This window comes from Lepisma saccharinum, chromosome 24, assembly GCF_977018435.1.
Source record: "Lepisma saccharinum chromosome 24, izLepSacc3.1, whole genome shotgun sequence".
In the NCBI taxonomy this organism is placed as follows: Eukaryota; Metazoa; Arthropoda; class Insecta; order Zygentoma; family Lepismatidae; genus Lepisma; species Lepisma saccharinum.
Genome location: NC_139252.1, coordinates 60004784 through 60024450, shown reverse-complemented (window position 1 = coordinate 60024450; position 19667 = coordinate 60004784). Strand labels below are relative to the sequence as shown.

General features: G+C 38.1%; 1 protein-coding gene across 3 annotated transcripts in view; it reads left to right on the top strand.

The window, feature by feature from the left end:
- Positions 1 to 19667, top strand: part of LOC145978341 (uncharacterized) — a 353763-nt gene that overhangs the window by 323334 nt on the left and 10762 nt on the right. The window contains exons 1-4 of one of the 3 annotated variants that reach the window (XM_083110927.1): positions 6789 to 6875; positions 10012 to 10129; positions 12936 to 13062; positions 14189 to 14696. In XM_083110927.1, the coding sequence (XP_082967053.1) occupies positions 10073 to 10129; positions 12936 to 13062; positions 14189 to 14696 (692 nt within the window). In that variant the 5' untranslated portion in view covers positions 6789 to 6875; positions 10012 to 10072. Of the gene's footprint in view, positions 1 to 6788; positions 6876 to 9989; positions 10130 to 12935; positions 13063 to 14188; positions 14697 to 19667 lie in introns of those variants that run through there. The other 2 variants (XM_083110929.1, XM_083110928.1) reach the window with 2 other exon arrangements.

The following is a 19667-nucleotide window of genomic DNA, read 5'->3' as shown; positions in this document are numbered from 1 at the left end:
ATACTTGTCAATACGAAGCATAAATTTAAAAAGAATGCAAATAGGTTACAGGAAATCACACTGACTGACTGTGCAAAGTTAAGAATTGCTATTCGTAAAGAGCAAATTTTAATTTTAGGAACTTCTGTGCAGATTTTAATTTTACATATCTTAAATTCTGGTGTGCACATTATTTATATTGTTCATTAACTACATCGCAATATTCATAAATATCTTGGTCTCCTTGAGAAGGAGAATATAACATGCATTGTTTGCATCAGGTACTAAGGTACAAAAATTAACCACAAAATTAAAATTGAACGAAGTCGTAAAAATTCATTAGTGGACATAATATTTATTTGACATCATATTTATCATCTTGCGCATAGTTCCTTTAAACTGAACATAAATATATTATTTGAGAATATAACTGAATATCTTGCTATTATGTCTAGATAATGAATACGTGACCTTTACACTTCGAAGTGCACAATTTCCTACAACTTATGCACAACAATACGGACACATACATAGCAATTAACTTATTTTCGTGTTAGATAGTTGAATGTATGTAGTTACAAATCAGTCATTTATCATTCAGCTAGGTTCACAAATTCTTAAATGTCGTACTTAGGGCTGGTTGAACACAAACGTTGTTTTCACTAACATGTTATTGTTATTGAATGTTGTATTTCATACAAATGCACACATTTAGTTGTCACTGATTAGGATATAACCATGTCAAATTTGCAATAACATGTAATATTCTTACTCTGAAATGAATACATTTACCGGAACTGTTTTTCGAAGAACTCGCTCACTCAAATACTCTATTTCTCCAAAACACACGAAAACGTCATCAGCCCTTTTAGAACAACAAATTGAGGTCCGTAGTGTTACATGTGGTTGGTTGCAGCTATATTATTTTTCACAGAATATGCGTGTTCCTGGCAACCCTGGAACGCATCGCTTCACGACGGGATATGACGTCACAGATGCAATCAAATGTTGTGTGTGGTTGCCAGCATTCAGGCGGCAAAACGGGCTTTTTTGAACGACTGTAGCGCCGAAATGATGCACCAACGAGAAAAATGTTACTGAGAAAAGTTGTTTGTTTTGATGTCCTCTGTACGTTTCCGTGGTCCGTGGGCGCCATTAAAATGACACCCTGTATATATATAAAAAAAAACATTTTTGGATCTGGCACCATCCTTTAAGAAATCCTGGGTACGGGCCTGTTGCCAATCCTGATAATCGTTCTTATGAGATGGTCGTCCGGAGGTATTTTTTAAAAATTAATTCCAACCTGCAAAAGCTTCTTTTCTTTCATTGCATGAAGAAGTTACAGGATGAGTCAAAATTATTTTTCACCAAAATACATATTTTCGGATAAACCCCACAGAGTTTTCGCTGCACAAAATATGTGAAACACTTCTTTAGTGCTGCATATTTTTGAGATAACTACTGCAACGATAATTCTTCAAATAGTCCGTAACAGTCAACATCACCAGGGCCGGATTAAGTTGGATGCTATTGATGTTGCAGCATTAGGCCCATTCCTGAAATAGGCCCAGATGACAACAGACGAGAATTTTCCGAAAGCTGAACAGTTTTCTTTTGCTAAATTCACCTGAAAATAAATCTTAGAATGAAATTTGGAGCCCCAATTTCGGACGCCTAGACACAGGTAGTAAAATTTTCACCTTCAAAGTTACTTATATACAAAAAAATCGACGGTATCCACCATCAGGCCAAATTTCGCCTTAATCCGGCCCTGGAAGTATTTAAGCTATCGACTACAAAACCATGAAATATCAGAAAGTCAAATTCAATGCCTTAAAAAATGAACCGAATGTGAATTTAGACTGCACAAAAACATAACTATTGATGAGCAACAGGGACTGTGAATTTCACAGGAAAAGCAGCATTAGCGTGAGGCCTCGAAACGAATACTAGACCTATATGTCATTAAGTATTTGGCAGAGCATTACGGGGCCTGGGGCATAAAATATTCGAGGGACGTACTATATACATTTCAATTTTACTTCCTTAGTCTGAAGTACAGGTGTCCTACAAAATCATAATGTAAGTAAGCACTATTACATTTTCATTTAGTTTTCATTCTGATGTACCTCGTTACCAGGTGTAGGCACAGGGCACAGTCGTTCGGATCCCACTTTAAACTGCAGGTTCAGTACCGATTAGACTCTCTCTGGGCATAAAGTGGACTTACAACAACAAATCAATCAATCTGACGTTCATTATATTTAATTGCAGAAACGGGAATGTTTAATATCATATTGTTACTTTAACTAAAAAGTAGCAATAATTAATCATATCCAATAACATAATTGTTTTCTTTACTTTTCATTGAATTTTGACACTGTAGTGAATTCGCATTGCTTCCATAAAATAATATTTTCATATCATATTTCATTCTATATTTCATATAGCCTATATGTTAAGTATTTTTGATACAAATATTTGTAACACTATCTTTATGTCGTGCCCACTTTGTTTATGATTTTAGTAATTTTGGATATATTTAAGTGTGTCAAAATAATACACGCATGCAGGCTATATCAGATTAGTTACTTAATTGGAAGCACCAGCATCCTATAAACTCGTTAAAAAAACGCACACAAGTTGCCACCCCTGTCATGGCCCACTTTCCGTATTTATTTCTGGCAGAAAAAAATCATAACAAGAAGGGTAAATTTACAGTACATGCCAGCGCACACAAAGAATAAGAAAAAAAATTCTGCGGCTTGTATCGCTAAAATTAGGTCTCAATCAGCAAAAGTCATTAAGAAAAGCTGGTTCCCAAATTTTAAAAGTTATTGGTGCTAAACGGCGATACTGCGAACGCGCGCTCGTCCTTAACAATAGGTAATAATTGCACAATTCTAATAACCAGGTTGGCGTTAGAGAATAATTTTACAAGAAACGGATGTTATCGATATTTTAGCATGACATAATACAAGGGCCTCGCGGATATAGTTCGCACAGGGCCTCGCGTTCCCTAACGGCGACCTGGGTGGAAGAGCATTCAGGAAGTCCTGGATGAGCTTTCGGCAGATAAGGAGCAGACGGCAGATACCAGAAACCAGAGCGCGGGATTTTCACGCAGGATGAAAGAACTTGAGACAGCAGTTATGGCGACTGCCTGGAACGATATCCTTGGCCGTCTCAACAGTACGAGCAGTGGCGTAGCAGCTGACCCCGCAATGCAGGGGAGCCCGAGCTGTAGGGGCCCCGCTATGTTCTCCCTCTGTGATCCAGAAATTTTATATAATCCCAGAAATTCAGTAGTATAGCAATTCTATGTTGCTGCATGTTGAAAATACTTTCCTTCGGAAAGTCGGGAACTAAGTTTCTTCCTGAGTGGGCTACGTTTCTTCCCTCCCCAGCTAGGGACCAGGACGAAGGAATGCGAGAAGTGACAAATGAGCCCTGTATCCCTTCGACTGGACATGGTCCATCGTCGCTGAACTAATTTCAGAACACATGTGGCAGAAACTGGAGTATCCAGAGAATGACCAGGAGATGCTGCTCCTACGGCTTGGTCAAAACAACACCGGACAATCTCATTGGGCCAGGGGGACACGTGATCCACCAAAAGCTACAGTTTTGGGGAAATAGTTTTGAAGAGAGCACAGTGTGCGACGAGGCTCGAAAAAGAACAGTACCCGCCAAGATTTGTTACGGACAGATGCGTTAAGAACACGAGATTGCGGCAGTAACTTATACGGTAGAGTGTGTGCATAAGAGTTCGAACCCCGGACAATATTGTGCTATGAGTATACAGTCTTGTGTGGCGATAAGTGCCAATTGGAGAGAAGTTTCTGTTTACATGTGTAACAAGTGTATCCTTTTTTCTTGTGTAAGTATGTTAGGTTTATGTCTTTATTAATTAAATATGTTAAAAATCTATAGTTATTTCCCTCATGAACAAGAAGTAGAAATTAAGTATCTGATCATTGGTAACTGCAACGTCGAGATTGCGTTGCGCATCTATCTGTGCATGATGGTGTCCAATGCCTCTGGCGAACGGAGCTTCTCAAAGTTGGGAATAGTCAAAGGACACTGCCGTCTTCAATGGGGCAGGAAAGGTTAAGCATTCTGGCGATTATGAGCATTGAGCATGAGCTGCTGCGCAGCCTTGACTCCACTGACACGATCGAAGAATTCGAGCTTGCTAAGGCTCCAAAAACAGCAATATAAGTAAGCAGCACTAGTTCACCTCTCATAATCATTTCATGGTACATTATCATAATCACAACAATAATAATAATAATAATAAACACAAGAAAATATTAAAATAGAAAAGGCTATATATATTTTAATGGCGGCCACGGACCACGGAAACGTATAGAGGACATCAAAACAAACAAATTTTCTCAGTAACATTTTTCTCGTTGGAGCGTCGTTTCGGCGCTAGTCGTTCAAAAAAAACCTTTTTCCGCCTGAATGATGGCAACCCAACACATTTGATAGCATTTGTGACGTCATATCCCGTCGTGAAGCGATGCGTTACACGGTTGCCAGGAACTTACATATTCTGTGAAAAATGACATAGCTAAAATCAGCCACATTATGTACAGTAAAACAAAACGAGAAAACACGTTCTGTAACCTAACAGGAAGTATACAAACGATACGAAAAATGGTAGAAAGAAAATAGAATTCAAGTGGAAGTGGTCATATCGAATTTTGTCTCAGCTTGCATGTCAAATATTTGCAAATTTAGTTACGAAGTTGGCATCTACAATTTAGTCTATCCACTTCGTTCTTCTGATACTACTCGTAGTTGTCTGTGACACACTGAACAGACGACAAAATAGGAATGAAAGAACTTAAAATTCAAAAGGTAAGCAACACATAATATATTGTATATTCAGGGCATTGTGAGGCAAGTGGCAAAAATGGTTGAAAATACAGGGATATAAGTAGTAGTAATACAAGCTCTCCGGCGATTGTGTTATCTATGCACCAGATATAATAGTTTGCAACTGTGAACTGGGCAGTATATTCGATTCGTTACTGATTCATCATTACGTTGTTGCTGTGGTTGTATGTATTTTAGCCGTAATGTAACAACGTGAACCTCGGATACTTCCGTTATCAGCTCAAAAGTACCACAACGCATCTGGACACAAAACTGTAGATATCAACCTTGCAACGAGATTTGAAAATATTTGACATGTAGCTGGGCGTAAACAGCCACATGTAAGCTGAAAGTCCAATAAAATTTATTGTTGTTGATATTTGACATGTAGTCCGAGACAAAATCCGATATTGACACTTTATTTTGAATACGTTTTTTTACCATTTCTCATATCGTTGGTTCACTTCCCCCTTCCCCTGAGATGACTGCTGATCTACTGACTGGTAGGCTATGATGTTCGGTCTTCTGGACGCGTTTCTCGCTTCGATTTACAGCTAATAATGTGGTTGGTAGTTTGTCAATTTTCATAAAATTTGTGTGTTCCTTGCAATCCTGCCGTGAGCTGTTTCGCCGCAGGAAATGACGTCACAGATACGATCAAATGTTGTGTTGGGTTGCCAGGATCCAGGCGGCAAAACGGTCTTTTTTGAACGGCTATAGCGTCGAATCGACCATCAACAGATAAAACATTTTTCACAAACTGACGTTAGTTTATTTTCTTGCTAATCGATAATAACAGCACGATTTATAATATATTGCATTACTTATTTCTTAATTTTCTCAGGAGAAACCTTGTGTGTATTCTGTCAACAGACACAGAAAATAATTTATTTTCTATGCTCCCTTTCAAGGGTTCCCGCAGAGGGAGCTAGGAGGGGACTCCCCTCCCCTGAAATTTCTGGAAATACTCCATATAATTCAAATATATAACTTGTAGCGTGATAACATGCACAAAAGGTACCGTGAAAGACAGCATATTAAGTGCCTATGCAAAATATCCTAGTGAAGAACATGCTTTATGAGAATTCTCTTAACTGGTAGAAAGCATCACCCCACATTTCTCCAACATTAAGCACTACTGCCCCCCCTTTCCTGAGAAAAATCCTGGGGACGGCCTTGCTTCCTTTGATCACTTGAAAAAAAGCAATCATTTTGTAACACGTCTCGCTGTGAGCTATGCCTTGAAGCGTGTTAATATTCCTTTAATGTGGTGCTTCCAAGCATAAGCGTGTGCACGGAGGGTGCCTGGGCAGCCCCTAATGTGTCCTTAAAAATGAAAATGTATCCCTCATCCCCCCAGGATTTCGCACCCTGACGTGGAAAGATTCAGCATGGTGAAGCAGATGAGAGTTTATTCTAATTTTCTTTGTGCTACTGCATCTCTACCTACTAGGGGTGTGCGGGATCCAGAAAAGTCGGGACCAGTATCGGGGGGGAAAAAATTCCCGTTCCGATCCCGACTTATCGGGATCCCGAGCAGTCGGGAAATACCGAATGGTCATTTTAAAAAGTAGTTAATTCTCGACGTTTTCTACATTGTAAATGTCTGGAACTTATCGAAAATTGTTAGTTCTTGTAACAGAAATGCAAGAGCAATCACTTAAAGTGAAAATGACGTGTGGAATTCGAGATTTCCAGAGCTTCGGGAAATTTTGAACATTTCCCGTCAAATTTCTAATTTTTCCCGTCCCGAATGTCTGGATTTAAAAAATTTCCCGTCCCGATCCCGTCCAGACCCAAAAAATTCTGTCCCGCACATCCCTACTACCTACCCATGGGTACGCCTTTGCCCTCTTCTACCGACATTGTGCATTTCTCAGTTGACACTTGGCAGCACTGTTGCGATGCGAGGCGATGCGTTTCGTAAATGTGTTGCGATACGTTGTGGGAGTAATTCAACTCAATTTGATCCTGTAATTGTATATATAAAAAATGTGTGTGCTATAAAAGTGAGTATGCGATTCATGATATAGGTACTTCAACCATAGGTGAAGGAAATTTGTTTTTGAAATATACAAGCTGTCATTTCATCCCAGAAGAAAAATAAATCACCTGTTGCTTGCCCAACTAGTAGTAAATTGTTAATGTCGATTACCAAACTTCAAAAAATACCTTGGAATTAATGATGTTTTTGTGTCATAAATTTGACTGAGTTAAGCTGTATGTCAGATCTTGTTCTAAAATCTTAAAGTTTACTGTTTTCGTAGGGGCTGCTGCCTTACACTAAATCAGAACTTTCGTCGGTTTGAGTGCAATTGACAATATAAAGTTCACATTTGTGCTGTTGGCATGCCTTGCAGCTTTACTTGTCACTGTACACCATTATAATTATCATTTGAAGTTATCCTCCATGTGAGACTGCAAGGTAGTCAACCGAACAGATATCACGCCAGCCATACATGCATACAGCTAAATTATGCGGGGTAGGGTTAAATTGACAGTTCACCATTTACTGAACGAGATATTAGGCCAAGTTCCTTTTGTTTTATTGCGATTTCATCATGCTACGAATGCAATTTTTACATGGTTCGATTTTGATGCATGTCTGTGTTAACACAAACTGCGGAGTTTTAGCAATAACTTACTGGGTGTTTTGTTGACACAGGTTTTCCACTTCCGTATACTCCTATGTAATCCTACCGTTGACAACAGCCATTTGTTTACTATAGTCTTTCGGACGGACTTCCGCTACTCTGTGGATACATGGAACCGCTACAGGATTCACACAACATTTTCAAACAACTCTACAGCTTTTCAGTGGTGTGTCGACAATGGTTTCCTGCACAAATGTCGTTCTTGTCCACACCACAAAACACCGATGTGAAGTTATACAGACCATAAAGTAGATCTGTTGCCTTACTGTGATGCAGAACAGCCCATGGACTTCACACAAGTGAATATAGCACCCAATGCAACATTCTACAACAGCAGCTATAATTTTACGTCATTAGGTTGAAAGCTGATAGCATGCATACAAACTGTTTTTACTAATATAAAGCGGCGATAGTACTCAGAGATGGCAGATTTTTAATTACGCTGGCCATACTTTTGGATCGAATATTTCCATTATTTGTGTTTCCTGCCCACTGGAACAAATTTTATATTACGGAAAACATCAAAATCTATCGATGGTAAATTTCTCGTATCGGACAAACTGATTTCTTCAAATTTACTGGAGAAATTACTTACCAAATGCAGTTTCTTTATACTTGTGGAAGTTCGGGGAAGTGTTTTCTCGCATTGTTCATTGAATTTTACCAGTAAATCATCTATTTTTTTGATATAAATGTGTGACCGATGCACGAAAGATCTTGCATCCATTTACTTCCTGGTGGATGTAGCCTGTGTGTGATGACGTAATCCCGGTCAGTGTTTCCAAACATGTGTTTTTGTAACTGAAGAAGGTACGTTTCCGCAAATGGTTTGTGGGGCTGTGTGTCAATGGTTCGTGGGGGCTATGCGAGAATGGTGTGTGGGGCTACACATATTTTTTTTCAAAACAAATTTTTAACTATTGTAACCTACACATGACCTAACCTTACCGGAAATGGTTCGTGGGGCTATGTGTCAATGGTTTGTAGGGCTACGTAGGTATTTTTGGGTGCAGTGGGGTGGAAACGCTGCATGCCGAGTACGGTAGTGAAACTGTGACCGCTATTTTGCGTGTTACCAATGGCAAAAAGGAACGAAGAAAAGTTACTCGATATGTCGCAAATAGAGCTTATTTCCATGAAATAAGCGAAATGCCACCTTCAGCAATGTTTCTCAATGCAGAATACGTAAGTACAAATATTCAAATTAAATGAACTAGCAAATTTCAGTCGTTTGTCTGATACGAGAAATTTACCCTATTGATTAAAAAAAAAGGTAGGTTTTTTTAAGCAAAATTCCGTTGAACAAAATTATCTGCAATAAGACACCAGTATTTGCCTGCCTTATTTTATGTCTGCATGTATGTACTTCAGGTTCATGCATAATTAATCTTTCTGGTATTGGAAGTCTTTGAAACAATTGCAAGGCAATGTCCGCATCACGCAAACTTAGTTTTTAAGCCATATTTTCTATTACACATGAACTTCACCACAGGAGAGCAGATAACTTTTCTCAAGGTGTGAAATCCTGGGGGGGATTCCCCCCACCAATAATCTTTGCTTCAAAAATTTCCAGGGGGGAGAGTTTTTCTTACAACAAACAAAAGATCAGGAATTACGTTTAATTTCAAATATACTTTACTAAGAATGATATTGAAAATGCACACAAATTAGTGTGGTTGTGAGTGTTGAATGCTTTCTCTCTCTCAAGAGATTGTTAACAAATCTACTTTAATATGCATAATAAAAGTACAACAAGAATGCAAGACAGTAATAATTATTAAATCTAATTGATTTACATTAACATAAAGCAAATACAGAATTAAAAACTTACATATAATAAAACCACTTCAACTATTTCATAATTTATTAACATCTTTAATCAGTTAGTGAAGGAATTAGTTTGCCAGTTTATAATATGTAATTAATAATAATAACATTTTGAATTTAGTATTTTTTTACTTTTAATAACATTATAAATATGTATATCGTAAAATTTATATATATGTTTGTGTGGAGAGGGGGTTTGTAGATTAAGATCTTTCCCCCCACCAATCTTCAATGATTTCGCACCTTGACTTTTCTTGTGGCTAACTTATATTCTCTTTCTTCTTCTTTTTTCATTTCCTTCCTCTCCTATTTTTGCCTTCATCCTCTTCTGGTGTTGTTTTTGTAGCGTAATCTCACCTATTGTGATTGTTGTGTTCTCAATGTCTGGGCGAATATACACACCACCTGCAGTCAAAAGAAACACAAAACATATACATACGCCATGCCATCCACACTTAAGGGGCTTTATTGTCAATCACCAGTACTTTCTTTACATATTAAATAACACTACAAGATAGTACAAGGCTTACAAACAACCACGATATGGTGAGACTTTCTGAAGTATATTTTCAGTTAGGAATTTTGCATTTGTTTTAGGTATCTACTTTTGTGAGAAGAACACTTGCGTGATTTAATGATAAGTTACATTTTCCTCCATTTTTAGGTGCTAAAATTCAATCTTAAGAATATCACTGTATCTTCATTCATTTGCCATTGGGAGAAGAATGGAGTGTGAAACCAGCTTAACTTCTAGTGCAGCTCCAGTGAAGCAACATGTGAAGGTAAATATATTTTTTGAAGAATTTGCAAGCTTTTCTCATTGTTTTGATGCCTGATAGTATTTCCAGATTATATTAATCACAAGATGTTTATTTAACCTTTAAACAGCGGAGCCAGTTTTCGAAAGTACGGTACCCCTCTCTTGCCGCAGCCTTTGCGCGAGATTTTTAAATTTATTTCGGAAAGACGTTATTCTCTGAGACTGTTTGAACAATCTACTTCGGATAACTTTTGTTTGAAAGCAAATACATCGGAGCACGTGACCGTGTACAATTCAGAAAGCCCAAGTGAGAAAAATGGTGTTGGGAGGGGCCAAGTCCCCAAATTTCAATGAAAAAAATCTGGCGTTCGCCTCCTCTTCTCCCGTTATTTTGGAAAAAGGATGCAAACTTTTGCATTGTTTTCAAAGAGTAGACCTTCTGCAACAAAGTGAAACTTGTTTCAAGTCTCTCATACAGGCTGAAATATGACGTAATATATACAATCCTGCATTTTGGCTAAAAATAGCTAATTTGCATATTAGAGAAAGGGGTAGGGTTTTCTTCCAGATGACATTTCAAAGTCTTATCTCAACATCTGTCAGCGTTTACAACCTCACATACAAGTATGAAGGTCCTAAAAGCACGTGAATGTTGTAATCTGCATATATGACCCATTGGCTGTTTTTGCCTATACTTTCTATGGGTCATATATGACTCATTGGCTGTTTAAAGGTTAACCCATCTCCTTACCATTTAAATGCCAATTTTTTTGCCATGAAATACCATTTAAATTTGGCTATCTCCCGTGAAGGTTGCACAGCAAGACAAGATGTCAAATATTGTTTAAACTATCCAAGCAATTTACGTGAAAATTTTATATATTGAAGTGGAAGTATAGTCATAACTATGCACATATGCAGTTTACTTGAAAGATAATTAGAAACTCACCTAATAAATTTGATCACACACATCTTTGCATTCCATTTCCATTCCTCAACCTTTTATATTTTTCCTGCCACAGCCACCTCTTCCTCACTTTCACTACATTCTTCAATTTCACTAACACAAAATGAATACCCGTGTTCATCTCCCCTTCCAAAATCCACATTTTCCTCTTCATCGCTATCGAAAAGCAACTTTTCAATTGCAGAATCATCTACAACATTCTTATGCAACATGTTTGCAAGACGTAACAAATGAAGGTTTGTTTACATGAGAAATTAGTGAACAAAACACGCTTGAAATGGTATGGAAAACTTAGCAGAACAAACATACATGTCATAGATTTGAAAGATCATACAACCTCTGCCATCTATTGAATGAAAAAGGAACTATGTGATGAAAATCGGGAACCCGTCGATTCGACTACTAGGTAGTTAAACAAACAGCTGCACAGAGGAATTTTCAATATAACTATGCGCAGAGATAGACAAAACTAAAAATAATTCAGGAACCAGCATTTTGTTTTGTTTTTTGTGTGTTGAAAATATGGCCTAAGAAAGTCATGAATTCAACTAAGATAAGCTATGAATGTAATCTTAAAACATTTCATATATTAATTAGTACAAGATTGGATTGAATTAAAAGGAATTCATTCTTGCACTGGAGTGGCCTTCCGAAAGAAGGCTGAACTGGTAACGGCATGCATAACTATTCAATGCATTCTAATACGTGGGTTGGAAATTTAATAGTGGCAACACTGCTGTATATGCCATGAAACAGAACCGGTGCTTCTCAATATACCACATGTTAGTTTGATACCTAAGCTACCTCCCAGTAAATATAGAGTATCGCTGGAGTTGGCGGTCTAAAGTGTGTAGCCAGAACTACACTAATGTGCAAGTTCTGGCGATTCTTGCCATACCTCCAGGACAGGCCGTCAATGCGCAGTATTACTGTTCATTTTTGGAACATATCCTGCGACCTGTGTTGCGAAAGAAAATGGGATACTTTCTGCCAAATCCTCCCATCATTTTGCAGGATGCTCGGGTGCATGTAGCGCAACCTGTAGCTGATTTGTTAGCTCGATGGGGCTGGCAAATGCTCTACCAGTCCCTGTGACTTTGATTTGATCCCTAAGATGAAGCTTCCGAACTGTTCCAGAGATTCTTCAGGCAATAGATCACTCCATTGAAACCATCAACAGAACAGTCACTGCTACAGATGCTACGACTTCCACATCGCTGGCAACGTGTTGTACGGGCTGTAAAAGTTTCACAGAGGAATCTCTTTGAGAATATATAGTTGCCACTATTAAATCTCCAACCCACGTATGTGTATGGTCAACTCTTCTACTGGGTGTTTCAGTGGGAAGTGCCACTTTTTAAATAGCTATAGCATTCGACATAACAACATTACAATAACGCTACTGTGTGCAAATTAGAGGAATACTGTGAGAGAATGACTTACCATCACATAAAATGCTGAAAGTGACTTCCATTCTCTTCAAGAGACATTCTTGCACGTTTCACCATCTTTTCCGATATACACGGCGAACATTTCTGCACCAATATTGTTTATTTCAGCCATGATATTTGCCTGGAGATCCTGAGAAGTTCTTGGTTTGTTGTGATGGTAAGTCAGTCATTCTCACAGTTTTCCTCTAATTTGCACACACTAGCGTTATTGTAATGTTGTTATGGCGAATGCTATAGCTATTTAAAAAGTGGGACTTCCCACTGAAACACCCTGTATATTGCTGCAGATTTGAATATTTGGCTTGTCTAGCAACAGTGCAAGAATTTCTAATGACATGTTCATTATTCTGATTTAATGATACACATTACTAAGATTTCATCATTGGTTTCCTCTTGTTCTCTTTGTGCAGGATAAATTACGAAAAGAGCCAATTGTTCTGTCGCAGGACTGTATGAACTACATGAAGGAGAAAATAGACGTGTGGATGAGTCAGAAGGAACAACGTATGAACCTCCTGAAAAGCCAGTACAAAAGTGGTAATTATTAATTCCCTGTTCTTCATGCAGTATTGTTGCACAATTATGATTTTCTTTTACTTTTTAAATTCTCTACTTCTTTGTTGTTGTAAGTGTTGCTTGCACTGTAGAATTATTCTCTTGTAATACTAATAATAATCAGTTTTTCTCTTGTGAAAAACACAAGTAAAATGATAATTTGCATCATTTAAAAAATGTAATCTAAAGGCTGAATTATACGGAACTGGATTTCCAATAGGAATGCCCTACTTGGCACTGGACCGGCTACCTGGTGAAAATGATGGTTGCTAGACTGGTTTTGACGAATACACCGTGTTTTAATTGCAACTAGGTTCTGTGGAATGGCCTATCAGAGTAAAAGTTTGGACATGTGAAGCTTATTCTGAGTTGGGCAAGGGAAAGTTTTTTGTCTGTGGATTTCGAGTGTTGGTTGTTTTTATTTGCTGCTCAATGAAAGAGAAAGTAACAGGAATGAGGTATGTTCATTAATATTTAGGAATTATCCAAAGCGATTATTACCAGTGTATTAAATGTTTTGACATTTAGCGGAACAAAATGTTTTTTTTTTAATGTTTGAATCCTGCGAATATCATGTATGAATATACATACCAGAGTTCATTAAACAGCTTGTTGAATAATCCTTGATTACAATGTTTTCTTTCGAGCCAATTTCTATCCTATATTTTTCTTTTAATTTTAATAACAACGGTAGCTATTCCCCCTTTATAGCTTGACTGCTCCAAAGTATGCCGACGAGTTCGCTAACAGGTATTGTGTGAGGCGAAAACTAGCAGGTGAGCCAGTACCACACAACTAGTCCAAGTCCAACTAGGAAATCTAGCCTCGTGTGATTCAGGCATTAAACAATTAAATACAAACCAGTTAAAATTTTGCCAGCAGCCACTTAGTGTTCAGAAACTGTTACGTTCCCACATTTAAATGTATCTATATTGGGGATTATATTTGAACCGATTCTTTCCTATACTTTGGCACCGCTATCAGCTGAGCCCTAGTGTTAAATTATTGTAGAATGGTCAAAAAGTTATTTAAAAGTGCGGGCAAAAGGCAGTGAATTTTGCAAAATGAACAGGAGTCCTGACAATAGTTTTTGTTTCTTTTCTTGCAGCAAGAGAGTGTGATAATGTTCCCACGGAGGAGATAAGTGTAGAGAACAAGAGTACAGTTCTTCAGTTGCAGACGCCACAGGAAGCGGGCTTTACGCCAGATGTGACAAGCTTGCCGAACTTTATATCCCTGAACGGTGCCCATGTGCTTATCCTTAATGATGTGCCCGATAATATATGTCAAATGCCCGAGGGAACGACGCAGCAGAGAGGTGTTGTAAAGCCTGGCTTCGCAAGTAAGGATACACTGTACATGCTACCTGTGCAACATCAAACATGGGATCCTTCGGGTGTGCAATGCCAGAGACCTGATTATGAAGGAGTGCAAACTGTGGAGAACGATCTATTGTATATTCCTACGCAGTGTGTTTCGGAAGACGGCGTGTACGAAGATGTTATTGAGGAGAAGTTTGTCGTAGAGGAGACTGATTTCTCTAATGCAGGCGACCTGTCGGAGACGGCTGGTCATGTGCGATCAGATATTCCGGAAGAGGACGCAGAAAGAACAGAGTAAGTGGTTCCTGTAGTTTGAACTTGTGTGCTCAAGTATCCACCATTTCCTTCTTGATACTGTTATCATTGTTGCCCCAGTTTCTCATACCATCTGTTGTGTATTTATAACAGTAATTAAAAATTAAGGAGGGGGGCGTTTAGAGTTCGAACCAAGGTTACAGCTAATTTTTAGGCATGGATGCTCTAATGTATGGAGAAATTAAAAAGTACCATTAAAATTTGTCACGGTCCAAGATACGGCCGATGGAAAAAGACGATGAAGTTCCCTTTTCATCGGTCTTCGTTTACAAGCCAAATTTACCAGGAATTTATCTTGAATTTAAAAATCAGGAATCGGAAATCAGAAATCAGAACACTGGACACCGAAATAAGTTACGACATATTATTTAATACACCACTCGATACATACTTACAATTCCGCTCACATCTTGAGGCACCATAAAAAAAACACTGTCACCGACCCACAATGCACAGGGTCTAAACAAGTGAGCAACGCGGACCGCTGATGGTCGGTGCTTTACGTAAACGCTATGTTTCTAGCACCATGGCCTAACCAGTTACGTTAAAGAAGTTTGAAAGCACAAAGCAAGAAATTTAAACATGGTCCAGAGTAGAGAAAACAATTTCTCTTTGACCTACAAAGGTGCTGAAAATCAAAGTTTCTATCTGAAACTTTTAACTGTGAGTGAATGTTCTAAAACTGTCTCTCTAAAAAGTGAATGTCGAACTGCCTATTTCCACTCTAAGTTTCCACTGCCTCTGCTAAGTCCTTACTTCGTCTTTTCTTTCCATTCTCCGAAGAATTGTCCTTCACTCTATTGGTCGTTGAACTTTTTGCTCCGCCCACACGTGGTCACTTCTGTATGTAGGGGCGATAATCGTAACACACGGGGGTGATAGGGGCCATATTCGCGTAGCACAAAAACACAATAGCACCTTGTTTGAGAGCTGATCTCGAGGAATGAAAAGCATCTGTTCTAATTAATTTTAATGGCTCTCAGCTCAAATTTTATCGCACACAACTCGGACACTTCAGTAAAGTTATTCCTTCCTTTGCTGTCGAAATTGCATCGAGGCGAGGATATACGAAGAGAAATGTTCTGGCAGGGTTGGAGTTCAAGATTCTGTGCTATTTACTCTTGTCAATCCACTGTCAATGAGCCAGACTAGCTGGCGGCGATCGTGGAAGTTATGCGTCTCGTGGAGAACACCATGTGTGGGGCGATTGTCTAGAATCCGAGCCTGGCCACCTGCAAGTCTCACGAGGAACAGAGGTTCTTTGTTTTAAAACGGGGAGAAAGTCTTCTTGGGGTTTTAAATTTTAAATGCCTGAAGTTCCAGGTGATTAGCTCCTTCTCAGCCGAAATCATCTTGATAGGCTCCATCTGGGCTGAGATTATCGTGACGTGAGCCAGAGTTTAGATGAATTTGTATTGGACAGATATGGGAGTTTATTGGCGGGCTTCATGGGAACGAACGTGGGTTTCTTGAGGCAGCTGGGTTTCTTCTCAGAGAGCAGAAAATAAGATCTTGGGGGAAAGCGTAGAAAGACCGATGGAGATTTGTAATTGGCACATGGAAATGTTAATTGGCGCATCGGTTATATATTCTGCAGGGTGCCTGAGAAGTTCCCGTACCCCTAGATATATATATGACATATACATGTCATGTAACATCTATTTACTAGGGTTTGAGCGTTGGAATTTATTTACCGATACTTTTCCTGCATTTTGGTCTTCACGGACTTCGCAAAAATGCCATGAGGCACTTTCAAGGAGTCTTGATTATCCTGGAAGTTATGCACAATTATTTTTATTTTGTACCAGTTTTGTGTCAAGAAACTGAATTTTGTTATAACGTAAACATGTAATTGAATATTCTGATGTAATTCTCAAATATTTAAAGCAAAAATCCTAGTAAATTGATGCATAAACTTAGAGCGGAATACTTAAACACTAATATTAATCAATATTTTGAACAACTTTTAATTATTACAATTTTCAAGTATCAGCATCAGTAGGAATCAGTGAGAGTATGGGGAACAGTATCGTTTCAAAACGATATCAGCACATACTTAACGAACTTTAAATTATGTTACCGTACATCATTTGCCCCATATCTTGTGCACCTACACAAATGTCACTAGCCATTCTTAGCACTTATAGCTATGAGTGTTCACATCAGCCATGGTGCAGCAACTGACATATGTATTCGAGCGAGCGTTCCATGTGACCTTCGGAGCAGGGATGCCAACCATGAAAACAAAATCATTCCCCAAGCAACCGAATACTGGCCAGTTTTCAACAAGGCCACAACAAGATGCATGTAAATAAGGGTACGGGGACTTTTCGGACATACTATTAGTATCAATTTTGGTGCAGCAGTTGTGATTTAGCTGTTCCAGTATTTTTCAGATTATAGAGCTATTCTTGTTATTTATGGCTCATTTCTCTGATATTGTTATATGTGTGAGCTGGCTCAGTGGCTGAATTTCGGACTTGCCACCAAACTTTATGGGTTCAAATACTAGCCTGAACATGGATGTTATTTTGAGATATGCAATGTGATCCTTTATGAAGACACCCAAATATCAACCTCACTTCCACATATGGACTGCATTTTGCAGACTTGCAAGACACTGGTGTCTGGACTCGCAGCCAGTAGAATCCTCTGCGAGACTGGTTTGCGATTGACCTGTTGACAGTTTTGTCTTATTAACTTTTATCATCATCTTCATGATTAACCAAAAGTAGTAGAGAAGCGAAGTAAAAATCCAGCAATTCAATCAATTTTCAGAAATGCATTTTATTTTTTCCTATCATTAAAGGATAAGATTTTACAATACCGGACCCATCCATAATTTCTATCCTACTTCTTATACTCACGAAATACATAGTCCCGATGAAGTATCTGAGGTTAACATGTGGGGGTGACGTGTAGAAGTTGTAAAATAAGCTTTTCAATTACCGCGATTGTTCTCCGTATACAAGCATGGAAACCATGTTTGTTCAACGTAGCTTTCACTTGTTCAGTAATCTGCGTGGTGTGAGGAAGATGGTGACTTTGAAGGTAGGAAATAAAGTTCTTTCTTTCATAACTTTTAGTTGGATACATATTAATAATACAGAGCATTCGTTCATATTTTGCATAGTCAATAATTTAGGACACTTGATCACGATTGTGTAGTTAAAATTTGTCGCTAAAGTGCTACGAAACTGACATTTGTTTACCGTGCCCCTCAAACCATTCACGGTAAGGTTAGGTTAGGCAAACATAGTTAAAATTTCATTCTAAAACGTAAAATATGGAAATAACCATTGTTTTCGTGGAGAAATCCAGGGTTTCTGTTCCGATCGTGGACCACTCAATTTCGCTTATTTTGCAATTTCTACACCTGACCCCCAAATTTTAACTTCAAATTCGTGATTAGGAGGCTTCAATTAGTGAGTATGCGAAATATTACAAAAATCGGGGAGGGGTCCGGTATTGTAAATTCACTCCCATTAAAGTTCGTATTCTTAAATGAAAAGCTGTATTGATAACCAGACAGTGAAGTTGCTGGAGGGGGGAGTGGACAGACACCTTCCCATGGACTATTCCCCCCTCTTTAGTAATTAATTTTGGTTTTAGTTAATTTTACTTCGCTTTTCTACCACTTTCTGACTAATTGCTAAGAGGAGGATGAATGATGATGCGGTGAAATTGATGAAGGAATATTCACAAAGTGTACAGTGGTAGCACAGTGTGCTACGACGACAGGGTCCCAGGTTCAAAGTCCAATCTGGTCATGGGTGTTGTTTGTGAGTGTTCATTCAAGTTTCGACCCTCATCTTCGCCATTTGCCAAAAGGTGGCAGAAAAGTGAAGTAAAATAAACCAAATCACACTATATGCTAGTGTTTTGCATCTTAGCAAAACAAGGAATTTTCTATGAAAATTTCCAACATATCCTAACCTTACTCCTGTCTCCTTCCCTGTCATGTTTTACTAGAAGTGTAACTGTATTCTGTGGACCACCCCTCACTGAATAATAGTTAGATATTAAGTATTTGACTGATTAATCGGTACTCGGTCAGTATCAGCCAATATAGCCATATTGGTAAAATTGACGATAATTTTACCGATCTGATTTCTTGCAATATTTTGTCATTTTGTTATGAGTTTTATTGACAAAAACATATAATCACTATGCCCTGCATTTTAAAAAGTAAGTGTCTAAATATGCAGCTTTTGCATTGCAATCAGTTTTGGAAACACATTTATTAAGGAGGTCAATGGACCTTTTGGAATTTTATATTTTATCAGTAATATACCGGTTTTGGTACTTCATTGGTATCGGCCAAAATTTCATATCTGTCCGTCCCTATTAGATACTCTGTGTATTGGAATGTGTCTTGGTAGCCTGCCAGTATCCCATCAAAGAGTGTGTAATTATTATTAATTGAATTCTTTCAAGTCTTGCGATCAAGGACGAGAAGATTGATTACTATTATTAAGAAGTCTGCTGAAGCTTTGGAAGAATCCGGATAATCGTTGCAGTGTAGGTGAGTGTTTTTCAAAATTTTATTTTTATGTATAGTAACTTACAAGTTTTCATTTGTCGTGTAGTTAATTTACGAAAGATATTCTTGTATCACAATTTTCTAGGAATATGATTTTTTTAATAGCTTTAATTTGTTTTGTCAAATGTGAGAGAATTAATATTGCATATTAGATACAGCATCAAATGACCCATTCCGGTACAATATTAATTAAATGTTTTAACATGGCTTCAGTTCATCAATCTCTCCTGTGAATGTGCATTGCATATTTGATGCTTACAACTTTATTTTTATTATTATTTATTTTTGTATGCGCAAATGTGGATGCATCAGTAGTGGCAAAATCTCAAGAGAACAGGAAATTCGGTATTTAAAACTGCACTACATATGCATCAAATTTAAAATTACATTTGAAATGCAATGCTACA